Raw genomic sequence first — 21,627 nt, forward strand, 5'->3', positions numbered from 1 at the left:
ATAGGTCTTATTAATCACATAGTTCTGTAGATTTGTGGCTATTCTATTTGTAAAAGGCATCAGCAGCAATGGCTCTAATAATATTGAAAAATTGCTTGCTTGCATCAGCCAACAATGAGAAGTAGTAGTAGCAGGGCCCATAGGGCTTTGGTTAAAAGTAGTGCAGTACAAAGGAAATAGGGTGCTGTTTGGAATGCAGCCTAGGACTCTTCTTTGCTTTGTGTTAGATGTGATGCTGCATGGTGTTATGAAGGGCTAGTTGTTGAAATACCTATATATAGATGAAAATGTTACTCAGAGTGTTTGTTTATTAGCCTGGTCCCAGATCTGTTTATTAGCCTGGTTCCAGATCTGTTTATTAGCCTGGTCCCATATCTGTTTATTAGCCTGGTCCCAGATCTGTTTATTAGCCTGATCCCATATCTGTTTATTAGCCTGGTCCCAGATCTGTTTATTAGCCTGGTCGTAGACCTGTTTATTAGCCTGGTCCCAGATCTGTTTGTTAGCCTGGTCCCAGTTCTGTTTATTAGCCTGGTCCTAGATCTGTTTATTAGCCTGGTCCCAGATCTGTTTATTAGCTTGGTCCCAGATCTGTTTATTAGCCTGGTCCCAGATCTGTTTATTAGCCTGATCCCAGATCTGTTTATTAGCCTGGTCCCATATCTGTTTATTAGCCTGGTCCCAGATCTGTTTATTAGCCTGGTCCCAGATCTGTTTATTAGCCTGGTCCCAGATCTGTTTATTAGCCTGATCCCAGAACTGTTTATTAGCCTGGTCCCAGATCTGTTTATTAGCCTGGTCCCAGATCTGTTTATTAGCCTGGTCCCAGATCTGTTTATTAGCCTGATCCCAGATCTGTTTATTAGCCTGATCCCAGATCTGTTTATTAGCCTGGTCCCAGATCTGTTTATTAGCCTGGTCCCAGATCTGCTTATTAGCCTGCTCCCAGATCTGTTTATTAGCCTGATCCCATATCTGTTTATTTGCCTGGTCCCAGATCTGTTTATTAGCCTGGTCCCAGATCTGTTTATTAGCCTGGTCCCATATCTGTTTATTAGCCTGGTCCCAGATCTGTTTATTAGCCTGGTCCCAGATCTGTTTATTAGCCTGGTCCCATATCTGTTTATTTGCCTGGTCCCAGATCTGTTTATTAGCCTGGTCCCAGATCTGTTTATTAGCCTGGTCCCATATCTGTTTATTAGCCTGGTCCCAGATCTGTTTATTAGCCTGGTCCCAGATCTGTTTATTAGCCTGGTCCCAGATCTGTTTATTTGCCTGGTCCCAGATCTGTTTATTAGCCTGGTCCCAGATCTGTTTATTAGCCTGGTCCCATATCTGTTTATTAGCCTGGTCCCAGATCTGTTTATTAGCCTGGTCCCAGATCTGTTTATTAGCCTGGTCCCAGATCTGTTTATTAGCCTGGTCCCAGATCTGTTTATTTGCCTGGTCCCAGATCTGTTTATTAGCCTGGTCCCAGATCTGTTTATTAGCCTGGTCCCATATCTGTTTATTAGCCTGGTCCCAGATCTGTTTATTAGCCTGGTCCCAGATCTGTTTATTAGCCTGGTCCCAGATCTGTTTGTGCTGTGCTGTCTTGCAATGTGGCAATACAGTGGCATCAGAAAGTATTCACACCCCTTGACTTTTTCTATATTTAGTTGTCTTAATGCCTGAATTTAAAAATGATTAAATTGAGATTTTGATGTTGCGTCACTGACCTACACACAATACCCCATAATATCAAAGTGGATTTATGTTTTTCGAAATGTTTACAAATTAATTCTAAATTAAAAGCTGAAATGTCTTGAGTCAATCAGTATTCAACCCCTTTGTTACGGCAAGCCTAAATAAGTTCTGGGGTAAAAATTTGCTTCACATAATATAATAACATAATAAGCTGCATGGACTCTATGTGCAGTAAGTGTTTAACATTTTTTTTGAATGACTACCTCATCGCTGTACCCCACACATACAATTATATGTAAGGTCCCACAGTCAAGCAGTGAACAAATACCAGAGAGGTTTTCCATTGCCTCTCAAAGAAGGGCACCTATTGGTAGATGGATAAAAAAAAGCAAACATTGAATATCCCTTTGAGCAGGGTGAAGTTATTAATTACACTTTGGATGGTGTATCAATACCCAGTCACTACGAAGATACCGGCGTACTTCCTAACTCAGTTGCCGGAGAGGAAGGGAACCAGTTAGGGATTTCACCACGAGGTCAATGGTGACTGTAAAACAGTTGCAGAGTTTAGTGGTAGTGATAGAGCTAAGCACAGGCTTTCCAACAGGCACTGGGAGACAAATTCCCCTTTCAGCAGGTCAATAACCTAGAACACAAGGCCAAATATACACTGGAGTTGATTACCAAGACTATATTGAATGTTTCAGAGTGGCCTAGTTACATTTTTGACTTAAATTGGCCTGAATATCTATGGCATGACTTGACAATGGCAGTCTAGCAATGATCAACAACTAACTTGACAGAGCTTGAAGAATTTTAAATATAATAATGTGCAACATTTATTGTACAGTCCAGGTGTGCAAAGCTCTTGGAGACTTACCCAGAAAGACTCACAGCTGTAATTGCTGCCAAAGGTTATTCTAACTAACATGTTTGACTCAGGAGTGTAAATACTTATGTAAATTAAATATTTCTGTATTTCATTTTAAATAAATGTGCAAACACTCCCTAAAAATCTATTTTCACTTTGTCAGTATATGATAATGCGTTTAGATGAGTGAGATTTTTTTTTAAATCCGTTTTGAATTCAGGCTGTAACACAACAAAAAGGGGTATAAATACTTTCTGAAGGCACTTTTAATCAATCCCACCTTGATTAAACTGCCCTCTACCATCCTACTCTGAACAATTCCTCGACCATCCTAAACAATCCCTCTACCATCCTAAACAATCCCTCTACCATCCTACTCTAAACAATCCCTCTACCATCCTAAACAATCCCTCTACCATCCTAAACAATCACTCTACCATCCTAAACAATCCCTCTACCATCCTAAACAATCCCTCTACCGTCCTAAACAATCCCTCTACCATCCTAAACAATCCCTCTACCATCCTACTGTAAACAATACCTCTACCATCCTACTGTAAACAATCCCTCTACCATCCTAAACAATCCCTCTACCATCCTAAACAATCCCTCTACCAACCTGCTCTAAACAATCCCTCTACCATCCTAAACAATCCCTCTACCATCCTACTGTAAACAATCCCTCTACCATCCTAAACAATCCCTCTACCATCCTACTCTAAACAATTCCTCTACCATCCTACTCTAAACAATCCCTCTACCATCCTACTCTAAACAATCCCTCTACCATCCTACTCTAAACAATCCCTCTACCATCCTACTCTAAACAATTCCTCTACCATCCTACTCTAAACAATCCCTCTACCATCCTAAACAATCCCTCTACCATCCTACTCTAAACAATCCCTCTACCATCCTACTCTAAACAATCCCTCTACCATCCTACTCTAAACAATCCCTCTACCATCCTACTCTAAACAATCCCTCTACCATCCTAAACAATCCCTCTACCATCATAAACAATCCCTCTACCGTCCTACTCTAAACAATCCCTCTACCATCCTAAACAATCCCTCTACCATCCTAAACAATCCCTCTACCGTCCTACTCTAAACAATCCATCTACCATCCTAAACAATCCCTCTACCGTCCTAAACAATCACTCTACCATCCTAAACAATCCCTCTACCATCCTAAACAATCCCTCTACCATCCTACTCTAAACAATCCCTCTACCATCCTACTCTAAACAATCCCTCTACCATCCTACTCTAAACAATCCCTCTACCATCCTAAACAATCCCTCTACCATCCTAAACAATCCCTCTACCGTCCTACTCTAAACAATCCCTCTACCATCCTAAACAATCCCTCTACCATCCTAAACAATCCCTCTACCATCCTAAACAATCCCTCTACCATCCTAAACAATCCCTCTACCATCCTACTCTAAACAATCCCTCTACCATCCTAAACAATCCCTCTACCATCCTAAACAATCCCTCTACCGTCCTACTCTAAACAATCCCTCTACCATCCTAAACAATCCCTCTATCATCCTAAACAATCCCTCTACCATCCTAAACAATCCCTCTACCGTCCTACTCTAAACAATCCCTCTACCATCCTAAACAATCCCTCTACCATCCTAAACAATCCCTCTACCGTCCTACTCTAAACAATCCCTCTACCATCCTAAACAATCCCTCTACCATCCTAAACAATCCCTCTACCATCCTAAACAATCCCTCTACCATCCTACTGTAAACAATCCCTCTACCATCCTACTGTAAACAATCCCTCTACCATCCTAAACAATCCCTCTACCATCCTAAACAATCCCTCTACCATCCTAAACAATCCCTCTACCATCCTAAACAATCCCTCTACCATCCTAAACAATCCTTATACCTTCCGACTCTAAACAATTCCTCTATCCCCTCCTGTAGCCCCCTGACTATTACCTATTTAGTACACTCCCTTTCCGTCCCAAATGGTACCTCATTCCCTATTTAGTACACTACATTTGACCAGGGCCAATAGGCTTCAGTTAAATTGCACCGAATTAGATATGGTTATTATGAAGTTATAGTGTGAATATATTACTGGTTAATTGTTATTGTTGAGTTTAGGAAGTTATAGTGTGAATATATTACTGGATAATTGTTATTGTTGTGCTGAGTTGTGGGATCATAATGTAGTCTGGCCACTACTAATAGGGTCATAGATATTATGAGGCTTTTCTGAATATAATCATGTATTGCCTGTGTCCCAAATGTAACCATATTCCATATACATGTATAGTGCACTACTTTGACCAGAGCTCAATGGGTCCTGGTCAAAAGTAGTGCTGTCAGGCGTCTAGGTGTAGCAGGTAAGGCGGAGTCAGGCGCAGGACACAGAGATGAGTAATTCACAGAACTTTACTCAAAACAACAAATATTCCAAGGAAAATAACCAAGCTCACAAACACAGTCCAACTTACAACGAACAAACACGCACAAAACCATGGGGAAAACAGAGGGTTAAATAAGGAACATATATTTATGGGAACGGAAACCAGGTGTGTACAAAGAAGACAAAACAAATGGAAAATGAAAAGTGGATCGGTGGCGGCTAGAAAACCGGTGACGTCGACCGCCGAACGCCGCCCGAACAAGGAGAGGGACCAACTTCGACGGAAGTCGTGACAAGTGCACTACATACACTGAGTGTACAAACATTAGGAACACCTTCCTAATATGGAGTTGCACCCCATTTTGCCCTCAGAACAGCCTCAATTTGTCGGGGCGTGGACTCTACAAGGTGTTAAAGTGTTCCACAGGGATGCTGACACATGTTGACTCCAATGTTTCCCACAGTTGTGTCAAGTTGGCTGAATGTCCTTTGGGTGGTGGACCATTCCTGATACACATGGAAAACTGTTAAGCGTGTAAAACCCAGCAGCGTTGCAGTTCTTGACACACTCAAACCGGTGCGCCTGGCACCTACTACCATACCCCGTTCAAAGGAACTTAAATCTTTTGTCTTGCCCATTCACCTTCTGAATGGCACACATACACAATCCATGTCTCAAGGCTTAAAAATCCTTCTTTAACCTGCCTCCTCCCCTTCATCTACACTGATTGTAGTGGATTTAACAAGTCACATCAATAAGGGGGAAGGAAAGGGGGGATACCTAGTCAGTTGTCCAACTGAATGTATTCAACTGAAATGTGTCTTCCGCATTTAACCCAACCCCTCTGAATCAGAGAGGTGCGGCGGGGGCTGCCTTGAGTTGAGTTCCTCTCCAGATGTATTTCCTCTCCAGTCATATCATATTATTGCTGGAGTTTGGTTTCGTCCTTTACTCATCCTCTCAAACAGGTTGTCTGATCTGAAGGGTCACATTGAATTTACTGCTTTGACCTACGTCATCCAAATCGTATGATATGTTGCGAATTTGTAAGTGCTTAAGATCCCCGGACTGTGTCTTTAATCTGCTTTGAACCAGGATCGGTTTGCAAAGCCCCTTTACTCATAACATATTTCTGTATTTATTTCCTTCCCTTCTCTGTCCCAGGATTAATTCGTCTTCAGGAGCTGATCAAAGCTCCGTCCAGGTACAGCATCAAGATTAAGATTCGCCAGCTGCCGACGGAGAGTAAAGATGCCCGGCCGTTACTAAAGGAGATGAAGAAGGGGAGAGAGTTCTATGTCATCTTCGACTGTTCCTACCAGACCTCCGCAGATATACTCAAACAGGTCAGTATGTCTGCTTACCCTTCTTCTCCTTTCCTCTCCTTTCCTCTCCTCTCCTTTCCTCTCTTTTCTCCTTTCCTCTCCTCTTTTTTCCTCTCCTCTCTTCTCCTTTCCTCTCCTCTCATTTCCTCTCCTTTCCTCTCTTTTCCTTTCCTTTCCTTTCCGCTCCTCTCCAGTCCTTTCCTCTCCCTTCCTCTCTTTTTGTCTCCTCTCCTCTCCTCTCCTCTCTTCTCCTCTCCTCTCCTCTCCTCTCTTCTCCTCTCCTCTCCTCTCCTCTCCTCTCCTCTCCTCTCCTCTCCTCTCCTCTCCTCTCCTCTCCTCTCCTCTCCTCTCCTCCTCTCCTCTCCTCTCCTCTCCTCTCCTCTCCTCTCCTCTCCTCTCCTCTCCTCTCCTGTCCTGACCTGTCCTGTCCTGTCCTTTCCTCTCCCTTCCTCTCCTTTCATCTCCTTTCCTCTTATACACAATTCCAGTTTGGATTTTGTGGCCAGACAGATTAGTCGATTTTCTATCCCCTGCAGAAATTCTACAGTATGTTCATTTCCAATGCCAAATCGAGCTTGTTTCTATTCAGACACACACATTTAAAACCAGTAGCTGTGAAACAGATGAATGGAAACGCCACACGAATGTGTACCAATTGAGACATTTATTACTCATACAGTCACCTAAATGCACAGCGAGCATACCAAACAAAATGAGCCCCTGCTAGAAACGGGGGAAGTGTGTAATTTGCAGTGGGCCCAGGGGTATGGCTATAGTTATGGATGGATGGAGTTTAAGCTAGTAAATGTGATTTGTGCTGGCTTGGGCAGAACACTAGTGGTGTGTGAGCTGAGCTCTGTCTATCTCTTCTGTCCCAAATGGAACCCTATTTCCTATATAGTATACTTCTTTTTAAACCAAAGCTCTATGGGTCCTGGTCAAAAGTAGTGCACTATTTAGGGAATAGGGTGCCCTTTGGAACTCACCCTCTCTGTCTCTCCTATACAGATCATGTCCATGGGGATGATGACTGAGTATTACCACTTCTTCTTCACTACTCTGGTAAGAACATAGTTTTATTACTCTGATTCAGACCGTATGTCTAAACGGCACACGGCGTACTGATCGTATTAATCCAAATACACACTATTTAGAAACATACTGTTTGGTCAAAACGAATGCGGTTAAGTAACAAATAACCAGAGTACTAGTCTCCTGCTACTGAGAATACCACATCTAAATGTGCAATTGCATTGATTCCTACCATTGGTTCATTTTGGTACAGCGCGTCCCCCTCACGTGGGTTTCGGAAATACGATTCTCTTCCTCAATAGATGAAAAGCCTAAATGAGTAGGAAATACTGGCATTTAAAGCATACACAACATTTTAGAAATGTCACATAAAATAAAACTTTATTTTTTCATATACCCAAAATGCCTACAATTCAAGTACGGGTATCCAGACACGGCCCATAAGGGTAATTTAAAGACTGCTGGTGAACACATTTCAAACCAAACAGGTGTATTGAAATCTAATGGAATAGTAATATGTGTACTTTTCTCAAATGCCATGGGATTACATATTACACTCTTCTCCCATCGTTTTGAGTTTCTCTGAGTATATCCTTTGAAAGGTCAATCGTTTTGAGGATTAAAGGTAGGGGTGAAAGGTCAATTGTTTTGAGGGTTATAGGTAGGGCTGAAAGGCCAATCGTTTTGAGGATTATTGATAGGGCCGAAAGGTCAATCATTTTGATGGTTATTGAGAGGGCTGAAAGGCCAATCGTTTTGAGGGTTATAGGTAGAGTCTGGAGTTTACCCTGACCACGTTATTTGACCTTGTGCCATTGACTGACCACACAAACTCCAGGTGTTTTCTTCCTCCTCAGGACCTGTTTGTTACTAACTCCAGGTGTTTCTCCTTCCTCAGGACCTGTTTGTTACTAACTCCAGGTGTTTTCTCCTTCCTCAGGACCTGTTTGTTACTAACTCCAGGTGTTTTCTCCTTCCTCAGGACCTGTTTGTTACTAACTCCAGGTGTTTTCTTCCTCCTCAGGACCTGTTTGTTACTAACTCCAGGTGTTTTCTCCTTCATTGGACCTGTTTGTTACTAACTCCAGGTGTTTTCTTCCTCCTCAGGACCTGTTTGTTACTAACTCCAGGTGTTTTCTCCTTCCTCAGGACCTGTTTGTTACTAACTCCAGGTGTTTCCTCTCAGGACCTGTTTGTTACTAACTCCAGGTGTTTTCTCTCAGGACCTGTTTGTTACTAACTCCAGGTGTTTTCTCCTTCCTCAGGACCTGTTTGTTACTAACTCCAGGTGTTTTCTCCTTCCTCAGGACCTGTTTGTTACTAACTCCAGGTGTTTTCTCTCAGGACCTGTTTGTTACTAACTCCAGGTGTTTTCTCCTTCCTCAGGACCTGTTTGTTACTAACTCCAGGTGTTTTCTCCTTCCTCAGGACCTGTTTGTTACTAACTCCAGGTGTTTTCTCTCAGGACCTGTTTGTTACTAACTCCAGGTGTTTTCTCTCAGGACCTGTTTGTTACTAACTCCAGGTGTTTTCTCCTTCCTCAGGACCTGTTTGTTACTAACTCCAGGTGTTTTCTCCTTCCTCAGGACCTGTTTGTTACTAACTCCAGGTGTTTTCTCTCAGGACCTGTTTGTTACTAACTCCAGGTGTTTTCTCCTTCCTCAGGACCTGTTTGTTACTAACTCCAGGTGTTTTCTCCTTCCTCAGGACCTGTTTGTTACTAACTCCAGGTGTTTTCTCTCAGGACCTGTTTGTTACTAACTCCAGGTGTTTCCTCTCAGGACCTGTTTGTTACTAACTCCAGGTGTTTTCTCTCAGGACCTGTTTGTTACTAACTCCAGGTGTTTTCTCCTTCCTCAGGACCTGTTTGTTACTAACTCCAGGTGTTTTCTCTCAGGACCTGTTTGTTACTAACTCCAGGTGTTTTCTCCTTCCTCAGGACCTGTTTGTTACTAACTCCAGGTGTTTTCTCTCAGGACCTGTTTGTTACTAACTCCAGGTGTTTTCTCCTTCCTCAGGACCTATTTGTTACTAACTCCAGGTGTTTTCTCCTTCCTCAGGACCTGTTTGTTACTAACTCCAGGTGTTTTCTCCTTCCTCAGGACCTGTTTGTTACTAACTCCAGGTGTTTTCTCTCAGGACCTGTTTGTTACTAACTCCAGGTGTTTCTCCTTCCTCAGGACCTGTTTGTTACTAACTCCAGGTGTTTTCTCCTTCCTCAGGACCTGTTTGTTACTAACTCCAGGTGTTTTCTCCTTCCTCAGGACCTGTTTGTTACTAACTCCAGGTGTTTTCTCCTTCCTCAGGACCTGTTTGTTACTAACTCCAGGTGTTTCTCCTTCCTCAGGACCTGTTTGTTACTAACTCCAGGTGTTTTCTCTCAGGACCTGTTTGTTACTAACTCCAGGTGTTTTCTCTCAGGACCTGTTTGTTACTAACTCCAGGTGTTTCTCCTTCCTCAGGACCTGTTTGTTACTAACTCCAGGTGTTTCTCCTTCCTCAGGACCTGTTTGTTACTAACTCCAGGTGTTTTCTCCTTCCTCAGGACCTGTTTGTTACTAACTCCAGGTGTTTTCTCTCAGGACCTGTTTGTTACTAACTCCAGGTGTTTTCTTCCTCCTCAGGACCTGTTTGTTACTAACTCCAGGTGTTTTCTCTCAGGACCTGTTTGTTACTAACTCCAGGTGTTTTCTCTCAGGACCTGTTTGTTACTAACTCCAGGTGTTTCTCCTTCCTCAGGACCTGTTTGTTACTAACTCCAGGTGTTTTCTCTCAGGACCTGTTTGTTACTAACTCCAGGTGTTTTCTCTCAGGACCTGTTTGTTACTAACTCCAGGTGTTTTCTCTCAGGACCTGTTTGTTTCTAACTCCAGGTGTTTTCTCTCAGGACCTGTTTGTTAGTAACTCCAGGTGTTTCCTCTCAGGACCTGTTTGTTACTAACTCCAGGTGTTTTCTCCTTCCTCAGGACCTGTTTGTTAGTAACTCCAGGTGTTTTCTCTCAGGACCTGTTTGTTACTAACTCCAGGTGTTTCTCCTTCCTCAGGACCTGTTTGTTACTAACTCCAGGTGTTTTCTCTCAGGACCTGTTTGTTACTAACTCCAGGTGTTTCTCCTTCCTCAGGACCTGTTTGTTACTAACTCCAGGTTTTTCCTCTCAGGACCTGTTTGTTACTAACTCCAGGTGTTTTCTCTCAGGACCTGTTTGTTACTAACTCCAGGTGTTTCTCCTTCCTCAGGACCTGTTTGTTACTAACTCCAGGTGTTTCCTCTCAGGACCTGTTTGTTACTAACTCCAGGTGTTTTCTCTCAGGACCTGTTTGTTACTAACTCCAGGTGTTTTCTCTCAGGACCTGTTTGTTACTAACTCCAGGTGTTTCTCCTTCCTCAGGACCTGTTTGTTACTAACTCCAGGTGTTTTCTCCTTCCTCAGGACCTGTTTGTTACTAACTCCAGGTGTTTCCTCCTTCCTCAGGACCTGTTTGTTACTAACTCCAGGTGTTTCTCCTTCCTCAGGACCTGTTTGTTACTAACTCCAGGTGTTTTCTCCTTCCTCAGGACCTGTTTGTTACTAACTCCAGGTGTTTTCTCTCAGGACCTGTTTGTTTCTAACTCCAGGTGTTTTCTCCTTCCTCAGGACCTGTTTGTTACTAACTCCAGGTGTTTTCTCCTTCCTCAGGACCTGTTTGTTACTAACTCCAGGTGTTTTCTCCTTCCTCAGGACCTGTTTGTTACTAACTCCAGGTGTTTTCTCTCAGGACCTGTTTGTTACTAACTCCAGGTGTTTTCTTCCTCCTCAGGACCTGTTTGTTACTAACTCCAGGTGTTTTCTCTCAGGACCTGTTTGTTACTAACTCCAGGTGTTTTCTCTCAGGACCTGTTTGTTACTAACTCCAGGTGTTTCTCCTTCCTCAGGACCTGTTTGTTACTAACTCCAGGTGTTTTCTCTCAGGACCTGTTTGTTACTAACTCCAGGTGTTTTCTCCTTCCTCAGGACCTGTTTGTTACTAACTCCAGGTGTTTCTCCTTCCTCAGGACCTGTTTGTTACTAACTCCAGGTGTTTCTCCTTCCTCAGGACCTGTTTGTTACTAACTCCAGGTGTTTTCTCTCAGGACCTGTTTGTTACTAACTCCAGGTGTTTTCTCCTTCCTCAGGACCTGTTTGTTACTAACTCCAGGTGTTTTCTCTCAGGACCTGTTTGTTACTAACTCCAGGTGTTTCTCCTTCCTCAGGACCTGTTTGTTACTAACTCCAGGTGTTTTCTCTCAGGACCTGTTTGTTACTAACTCCAGGTGTTTCTCCTTCCTCAGGACCTGTTTGTTACTAACTCCAGGTGTTTTCTCCTTCCTCAGGACTTGTTTGTTACTAACTCCAGGTGTTTTCTCTCAGGACCTGTTTGTTACTAACTCCAGGTGTTTTCTCTCAGGACCTGTTTGTTACTAACTCCAGGTGTTTTCTCTCAGGACCTGTTTGTTACTAACTCCAGGTGTTTCTCCTTCCTCAGGACCTGTTTGTTACTAACTCCAGGTGTTTTCTCCTTCCTCAGGACCTGTTTGTTACTAACTCCAGGTGTTTTCTCTCAGGACCTGTTTGTTACTAACTCCAGGTGTTTTCTCCTTCCTCAGGACCTGTTTGTTACTAACTCCAGGTGTTTTCTCTCAGGACCTGTTTGTTACTAACTCCAGGTGTTTTCTCTCAGGACCTGTTTGTTACTAACTCCAGGTGTTTTCTCCTTCCTCAGGACCTGTTTGTTACTAACTCCAGGTGTTTTCTCTCAGGACCTGTTTGTTACTAACTCCAGGTGTTTTCTCTCAGGACCTGTTTGTTACTAACTCCAGGTGTTTTCTCCTTCCTCAGGACCTGTTTGTTACTAACTCCAGGTGTTTTCTCTCAGGACCTGTTTGTTACTAACTCCAGGTGTTTTCTCCTTCCTCAGGACCTGTTTGTTACTAACTCCAGGTGTTTTCTCCTTCCTCAGGACCTGTTTGTTACCAACTCCAGGTGTTTTCTCTCAGGACCTGTTTGTTACTAACTCCAGGTGTTTTCTCTCAGGACCTGTTTGTTACTAACTCCAGGTGTTTTCTCCTTCCTCAGGACCTGTTTGTTACTAACTCCAGGTGTTTCTCCTTCCTCAGGACCTGTTTGTTACCAACTCCAGGTGTTTTCTCCTTCCTCAGGACCTGTTTGTTACTAACTCCAGGTGTTTTCTCTCAGGACCTGTTTGTTACTAACTCCAGGTGTTTTCTCCTTCCTCAGGACCTGTTTGTTACTAACTCCAGGTGTTTTCTCCTTCCTCAGGACCTGTTTGTTACTAACTCCAGGTGTTTCTCCTTCCTCAGGACCTGTTTGTTACTAACTCCAGGTGTTTTCTTCCTCCTCAGGACCTGTTTGTTACCAACTCCAGGTGTTTTCTCTCAGGACCTGTTTGTTACTAACTCCAGGTGTTTCCTCCTTCCTCAGGACCTGTTTGTTACTAACTCCAGGTGTTTCTCCTTCCTCAGGACCTGTTTGTTACTAACTCCAGGTGTTTTCTCCTTCCTCAGGACCTGTTTGTTACTAACTCCAGGTGTTTGTCCTTCCTCAGGACCTGTTTGTTACTAACTCCAGGTGTTTTCTCCTTCCTCAGGACCTGTTTGTTACTAACTCCAGGTGTTTTCTCTCAGGACCTGTTTGTTACTAACTCCAGGTGTTTTCTCTCAGGACCTGTTTGTTACTAACTCCAGGTGTTTTCTCCTTCCTCAGGACCTGTTTGTTACTAACTCCAGGTGTTTTCTCTCAGGACCTGTTTGTTACTAACTCCAGGTGTTTTCTCTCAGGACCTGTTTGTTACTAACTCCAGGTGTTTTCTCTCAGGACCTGTTTGTTACTAACTCCAGGTGTTTTCTCCTTCCTCAGGACCTGTTTGTTACTAACTCCAGGTGTTTTCTCCTTCCTCAGGACCTATTTGCTCTGGACCTGGAGCCGTACCGGTACAGCGGTGTGAACATGACCGGGTTCCGCCTCCTCAACATAGACAACCCCCAGGTTGCCTCCGTGGTGGACAAGTGGTCCATGGAGCGCCAGCAGGCCCCGCCCAAACCAGAGACGGGCATGCTGGATGGCATGATGACGGTACGTTGGCCAAATGTTGACAAAGGTTTATGTCACCCAATTATGGCATTTTGTCAAGAAGTATTTAATTTAATATGTGACCGATCGGCTTGATTCGGGCTTATGTAGGAAAATTAGAAATTGTGATTTTTACATTGGATAAAAGTAGAGACTCAGAGCTAGAAAATGGTATATCATACACTACAGTTGAGGAACAATTGGAAAGTAATTTTGCTTTGAAAGTTGATAAACGTGTAACCTCACTTTTGAGAAAATGCACCTTGAATGTTTTGGTACCTACTGGAGAGCTCTTCTTTGTTTACGCCCATTCAACATCGTTCACACCCTCTTAAGCTTTAGCCCCACCCATCTCTTTAAGGATTCACATGTGAGGCCATGTACTAAACAACCAAAGAGTTCAAGATTAAAGGCTGGTTTATAATACGTGTGTGTTCGTAAATTTATTCTGGAGTGCCAGTGTGCTCTGGGCGTTCGTAAACTCAGAGCGTTGTCAGATTGTCTGTTCGTAAATTCAGAGTGTTTCGCTCTCGGAGCTTTCAGAGCGCACTCTGGACGCTCTGGCCGAGGAGTAGGGTTGATCTGAGCGTTCTGACCGAACAACAGCAGTCATGCACCCAAGCTAACTGGCTAACGTTGGCTAGGTTGCTAGCTACTTCCAGACACAAATGAGAGAACACCTCACTCTGACCATTTTACTCACCCTAGCAGAGCTGGTTAGGCTGTTTTCATGTTATCCAGAGCGTTGGTGACTGCAACTGTGTTGCCAGCAATAATTGAATTACTATTTTTTGCCAACGTTTACTGACACCGGCCATATTCAACGGGTGTTGAGCATTCGTAAATTTGTCAGTTATTCTGTGCTCTGGCACACTCAGACGAGAGTGCTCTGAAATTGGAGTAGATAGCCAGAGCGAATTTACCAGCTACCTCTATCGACATTTGTCGCAGTGACATCATAACCATTCTTTTGAAATAGTTACTTGCATAGTGGAGTCTTTTGTTTAGACATGGAGCTAGCTGGCTAGCTAAACAATGAACCATAATCCCAACTCATAACATTACTACCTATCTGCAGGTTGCTATTCAACCAGGTTCAATGTTAGCTAGCTAACATTAGGCTATAGCTAGCAATGCAAATACCTCTGAGATACAAATAATATTACTACACAGATCATACACGTAATGTTAGCTAGCTAAACAGCCAGCTACCGTTAGCTAACTAGCTAACAGTACACTTTAACGTGAAATGAAAATGCCTTTCTGACAAACTTAGGAACTTCTAATATCTGAAAATGTAGCTAGCTAGAATATCTTACCCGTATACATGGATGGATGCTCCTCCCTCTCTGTCATGGATGCCATGGGTGCCTTTAGTTTGAAGACGTAATCTAGAGACAGGTGTTTTATACAACAGCCTTCTGTGTGTTCTCTTTCCGACTCCCTCCGCATATTTTCAATCAACCCCCAAAAATGTCTCTATCTCCTTAGCTATCATAGTCTGCTTCCACCGGGCATTCCACTGATTTCAAAACTCTGTCAACTTCTGTGACAACAACACTGTTGATTGCCATTTTAGAAGACTCTACACTGTCCGTTCAATTATTATTTTTTTTAAATCTACTTCAGGGATTTCCTTATCGTTTGATTCATTTTCAGAGTCAGAGAGAGTCAGCATGGCACGATTGTCCTCCAGAAAGTGGAGAGCAGTACAGTAGCAACACTTTTGCAGTTCTTCATGATATCTTTCAAAAAAGCCGAGGTAGAAAGCATTACCTACTACTTCTTCTTCAATGAGGTTTAACAGGGGTTGGCATACAATACATGTTGCATTACCGCTACCTACCAGACTGGAGTATAACTCCCTTATATGATGCTTGAAAATAATAATACAAAATATATATAATTAAAAAAAAATCAACAAATACCCACCACCCTACTCCATTATTTAAATCTATTTAGTCCTACCTCAGGCCAACAGCCTGAAAGGACGAGACACCACCACTCAACACACCCTGTAACTCTTCTGAAGTCAAGTCTCGTACACCCAAATACCTCTCTGCGGCTGCCACCACAACCTCAATTTTCTGCGACTTACATTCCATCCCTGCAGTACAGTTGATAACCATTGCTATAAATGCTAAAAATCCAATCTTACTGAAGTATATATGACTTGTTGTCCTATCCCTCTGTACTGGTACAGATCTACTAGTCACACCACTCCTCTCAGGATCCCTCTCACTTGACCCATCTTCCTCTACTTTCCGAGTCCGTCTGCATATTTGCAATAAAACTCTAATTCAACTGATTTCAAAACTCGGTCCTCAGAAAGTGGAGTACAACAATTATGCAGTTCTACTAAATGATATCTTTCAAAAAAGCAGTGTTAGAAAGGATTACCTACACATACTCATGACCAGCTCATGTTATAGACAGCAGTGTGCTACACGGCAGACCAATCCGAACTCATTTTTTATTTTATTGATTTCACCTTTATTTAACCAGGTAGGCCAGTTGAGAACAAGTTCTCATTTACAACTGCGACCTGGCCAAGAAAAAGCAAAGCTGTGCGACACAAACAACAATACAGAGTTACACATGGAATAAACAAAACGTACAGTCAATAACACAATAGAAAAGTCTATATACAGTGTGTGCACATGAGGTAAGATTAAGGAGGCATGGCAATAAATATGCCATAGTGGCGAAATAATTACAGTTTAGCAATTAAACATTAGAATGATAGATGTGCAGAAGATGAATGTGCAAGTAGAGATACTGGGGTGCAAAGAAGCAAAAAAAAAATTACAATATGGGGATGAGGTAGTTGGATGGGCTATTTACAGATGGGCTATGTACAGGTGCAATGATCTGTAAGCTGCTCTGACAACTGAAAGTTAGTGAGGGAGATATGAGTCTCCAGCTTCAGTGAGTTTTGCAATTCGTTCCAGTCATTGGCAGCAGAGAACTGGAAGGAAAAGCGGCCAAAGGCGGAATTGGCTTTGGGGGTGACCAGTGAAATATACCTGCTGGAGCGCGTGCTACAGGTGGGTGCTGCTATGGTGACCAGTGAGCTGAGATAAGGCGGGGCTTTACCTAGCAAAGACTTATAGATGACCTGGAGCCAGTGGGTTTGGCAACGAATATGAAGCGAGGGCCAGCCAACGAGATCATACAGGTTGCAGTGGTGGGTAGTATATGGGGCTTTGGTGACAAAACGGATGGCACTGTGATAGACTGCATCCAGTTTCCTGAGTAGAGTGTTGGAGGCTATTTTGTAAATGACATCGCTGAAGTCAAGGATCGGTAGGATAGTCAGTTTTACGAGGGTATGTTTGGCAGCATGAGCGAAGGAGGCTTTGTTGCGAAATAGGAAGCCAATTCTAGATGTAATTTTGGATTGGAGATGTTTGATGTGAGTCTGGAAGGAGAGTTTACAGTCTAACCAGACACCTTGGTATTTGTAGTTGTCCACATATTCTTACATGGAACCCAAACCGGCTGCGTGCGTGCGCCATCGTGCGCCATCGTGCGCCATCGTGCATAAATCTATTTTGTCCCCCCACACCAAACACGATCACAACACGCAAGTTAAAATACCAAAACAAACTCTGAACCAATTATATTAATTTGGGGACAGGTCGAAAAGCATTAAACATTTATGGTACTTTAGCTAGTTAGCTTGCACTTGCTAGCTAATTTGTCCTATTTTGCTAGCTTGCTGTTGCTAGATATTTTCTCCTGGGATATAAACATTGAGTTGTTATTTTACCTGAAATGCACAAGGTCCTCTACTCCGCCAATTAATCCACACATAAAACGGTCAACCGAATCGTTTCAAGTCATCTCTCTTCCTTCCAGGCTTTTTCTTCTCTTGACTTTATATTGCGATTGGCAACTTTCATAAATTAGGTGCATTACCGCCACTGACCTCGTTCGTCTTTCAGTCACCCACGTGGGTATAACCAATGAGGAGATGGCACGTGGGTACCTGCTTCTATAAACCAATGAGGAGATGGGAGAGGCAGGACTTGCAGCGCGATCTCGTCAGAAATAGAACTGATTTCTATTTTAGCCCTTGGCAACGCAGGTGCTCGTTGGCGCGCTAGCAGTGTGGGTGCAATAATTGAATAACATAGATTTCTAAATTTATTTTGCAACGCTCGTGCATGCGACACAGACAGGCTGACTACACCGCTCGCGTCGCGTGCGCCCTCCTATCCCTCCTAGTCCTCCTATCCCTCCTAGTCCTCCTAACCCTCCTAGTCCTACTATCCCTCCTAGTCCTCCTATCCCTCCTATCCCTCCTAGTCCTCCTAACCCTCCTTGTCCTCCTATCCCTCTTAATCCTCCTAACCCTCCAAGTCCTCCTATCCCTTCTAGTCCTCCTAACCCTCATAGTCCTCCTAATTCTCCTAATCCTCCTATCCCTCCTAACCCTCCTAATTCTCCTAATCCTCCTAATTCTCCTAGTCCTCCTAACCCTCCTAGTTCTCCTAGTCCTCCTAACCCTCCTAGTCCTCCTAACCCTCCTATCCCTGCTAGTCCTCCTAACCCTCCTAATTCTCCTAATCCTCCTATCCCTGCTAGTCCTCCTAACCCTCCTAATTCTCCTAATCCTCCTATCCCTGCTAGTCCTCCTAACCCTCCTAATTTTCCTAATTCTCATAACCCTCCTAGTCCTCCTAACCCTCCTAGTCCTCCTAGTCCTCCTAACCCTCCTAGTCCTCCTATCCCTCCTAGTCCTCCTAGTCCTCCTAACCCTCCTAGTCCTCCTATCCTTTCTAGTCCTCCTAACCCTCCTTGTCCTCCCAACCGTCCTAACCCTCCTAATTCTCCTAATCCCCCTAACCCTCCTAGTCCTCCTAACCCTCCTAGTCCTCCTAACCCTCCTAGTCCTCCTATCCCTCCTAGTCCTCCTAGTCCTCCTAACCCTCCTTGTTCTCCTAACCCTCCTAGTCCCCCTAACCCTCCTAATTCTCCTAATCCTCCTATCCCTGCTAGTCCTCCTAACCCTCCTAATTCTCCTAATCCTCATAACCCTCCTAGTCCTCCTAACCCTCCTAGTCCTCCTAACCCTCCTAGTCCTCCTATCCTTTCTAGTCCTCCTAACCCTCCTTGTCCTCCCAACCGTCCTAACCCTCCTAATCCCCCTAACCCTCCTAGTCCTCCTAACCCTCCTAATCCTCCTAACCCTCCTAATCCCCCTAACCCTCCTATCCCTCCTAGTCCTCCTAACCCTCCTTGTTCTCCTAACCCTCCTAGTCCTCCTAACCCTCCTAACTCTCCTAATCCTCATATCCCTGCTAGTCCTCCTAACCCTCCTAACTCTCCTAACCCTGCTAGTCCTCCTAACCCTCCTAACCCTCCTAACCCTCCTAGCCCTTCTAACCCTCCTAATCCTCCTAACCCTCCTAGCCCTTCTAACCCACCTAGTCCTCCTATCCAGTGCTTTCAAATCAGTCGAGGTGAGGAAAAAGAGACAATGATGACTCCGTAGAATCGGGGTAGGCAACCCTGTTCCTGCAGGATTGTGTCCCAACTTGGCACCACACCAGAACAACTGAGCTAATTGATTAGTTCAGTGATTGACTAAATTCAACACACCTGGTTTTCCAGGTTGGTTACAGGGTCTTCAGAAAGTATTCACAACCCTTGACTTTTCCCACATTTTGTTGTGTTACAGCCTGAATTTAAAATGGATTCAATTAAGATTTTGTGTCACTGGCCTACACACAATACCCCACAATACCTCATAATGTCAAAGTGGAATTGTATAACATGAAAAGCTGAAATGTCTTGACTAAATAAGTATTCAACCCTTTTGTTATGGCAAACCTATATAAGTTCAGGAGTAAAAATGTGCTTAACAAGTCACATAATAAATTGCATGGACTCACTCTGTGTGTTTAACATGATTTTTGAATGACTACCTAATTTCTGTACCGCACACATATAATTAACTGTAAGGTAGTCAAGCAGTGTATTTCAAACACAAAATTAAACCACAGAGACCAGAGAGGGCACAAAACATGGATCCTATTTGCAGTAAGGCACTAAAGTAAAACTGCAACAAATGTGGCAAAGAAATGAACTTTATGTCCTGAATACAAAGCATTATGTTTGGGGCAAATTCAACACAACACAACACAGAGTACCACTCTTCATATTTTCAAGCATGGTGGTGGTTGCATCATGTTATGGTTATGCTTGTAATCGTTAAAGACTGGGGAGTTTTCAGGATAATAAAGAAACAGAATGGCAAAATCCTAGAGGAAAATCTGGGAGATTAATTCACCTTTTAGTAGATTACCAAGATGACAGTGAATGTTCCTGAGTGGCCGAGTTACAGTTTTCACTTAAATCTACTTGAAAATCTATGGCAAGACTTGAAAATGGCTGTCTAGTAATGATTAACAAAAAACTTGACGGAGCTTGAATAATTTTTTTAAGAATAATATGCAAATATTTTACAATCCAGGTGTGCAAAGCTCTTAGAGACTTACCCAGAAAGACTCACAGCTGTAATCGCTGCCAAAGGTGATTCTAACATGTATTGACTCAGGGGTGTGAATAATTATGTAAATTAGATATTTCTGTATTTCATTTTCAATCAATTAGAAAAAAAATCTAAAAACATATTTTCACTTTGTCATTATGGGGTATTGTATGTAGATGGGTGAGAAAACATTATATTTCATCCATTTTGAATTCAGGCTGTAACACAACAAAATGTAGAATAAGTCAAGGGGTATGAATACTTTCTGAAGGCACAGTAAATCAAAAACATGAAGTGCCTGTGGTCCTCCAGGACCAGGGTTGCCTACCCCTGCCGTACACTATTGAGATCAATTAAAGCCAACTTTTTTTTTAACACATCTCTTCCAGACTGAGGCAGCGTTGATGTATGATGCTGTGTACATGGTGGCAGCAGCCTCCCAGCTCTCCACTCAGATCACTGTCAGCTCACTGCAGTGCCACAGACACAAACCCTGGCGCTTCGGAGCACGATTCATGAACATGTTCAAAGAGGTGAGTGAGGCAAGCCACTTTATAAAGGAGTATTCCCTCTATCCCTCACTCCCTCCTCTTTCCAACCTCCCCACATCCCTCACTCACTCCCTCCTCATCCCTCACTCCCCTCATACCTCACTCCCTCCTCTTTCCGACCTCCCCTCATCCCTCACTCCCCTCATACCTCACCCCCTCCTCTTTCCCACCTCCCCTCATCCCTCACTCCTTCCTCTTACCCACCTCCCCTCATCCCTCACTCCCTCCTCTTACCCACCTCCCCTCATCCCTCACTCCCTTTTCTTACCCACCTCCCCTCATCCCTCACTCCTTCCTCTTACCCACCTCCCCCCATCCCTCACTCCCTCCTCTTACCCACCTCCCCTCATCCCTCACTCCCTTTTCTTACCCACCTCCCCTCATCCCTCACTCCCTCCTCTTTCCCGCCTCACTTGATCGTTCCCTCTGTCCTTATGTCAGCAGCATACCATCCTGCACCCCACTGCTGGGGGGGGGGGGGGGGGGGGGGGGTTGGTCGGTTCTGGATGGGAGACCAGATGCTGCTGGAGGTGGTGTTGGAAGTCCAGTAGGGGGCAGTCTTCCCTCTGGTCTAAGGCGATCCCAGGGCAGTGATTGGGGACATTGCCCTGCATAGGGTGCCATCTTTCGGATGGGATATTAAACTGGTATCCTGACTCTCTGTGGTCATTAAAAAATGCCATGGCACTTTTCGTAAGAGTAGGGGTGTTAAACCTGGTGTCGTGGCTAAATTTCCAACCTGGCCCCATTCCACCATGGTCACCAAATCATCCTCCTAATTGGCATATATCACTCTCCACCTGATTGCTGATGAGTGGTGAGCGTTCTGGCACAAAATGGTCGGCGTGCCACACATTGGTGGTGGATGAGGTGAGTTTCCCCCTACTATGTAAAAGTACCTCAGTTGGTAGAAAAGTGCTATATAAATCCAATCAATTATTTTCCCTGCTCACTTGATCCTTCAATCTATTTGTTCTCACCTCCCTTCATGCCTCTTTCCCTCTTTTCACACTCCTTCATCCATTCTTTCACATCTCACTGCCTTCATCTTAATTAATCACTGGTGGTCTATAGAGAATGGAGTTAAGACCAGATCCTACCAAGGTGTGGAGTGTGTGTGTGTGTCATTAAGTTCTTAATTGTTTTTCACAATGGAGG

At 43.7% G+C, this 21,627-nt stretch overlaps 1 protein-coding gene across 2 annotated transcripts in view; it reads left to right on the forward strand.

The window, feature by feature from the left end:
* LOC106581501 (glutamate receptor ionotropic, kainate 1) overlaps positions 1-21,627 on the forward strand; it is a 160,640-nt gene that overhangs the window by 72,172 nt on the left and 66,841 nt on the right. For both annotated transcript variants that reach the window (XM_045704105.2, XM_045704106.2), the window contains exons 5-8: positions 6,120-6,301; positions 7,289-7,342; positions 13,249-13,422; positions 20,308-20,451. In XM_045704105.2, coding sequence (XP_045560061.1) covers positions 6,120-6,301; positions 7,289-7,342; positions 13,249-13,422; positions 20,308-20,451 — 554 coding nt within the window. The remainder of the gene's footprint in view (positions 1-6,119; positions 6,302-7,288; positions 7,343-13,248; positions 13,423-20,307; positions 20,452-21,627) is intronic.

The sequence above is a fragment of the Salmo salar genome, chromosome 20, assembly GCF_965601325.2.
Source record: "Salmo salar chromosome 20, fSalSal1, whole genome shotgun sequence".
Classification (NCBI taxonomy): Eukaryota; Metazoa; Chordata; class Actinopteri; order Salmoniformes; family Salmonidae; genus Salmo; species Salmo salar.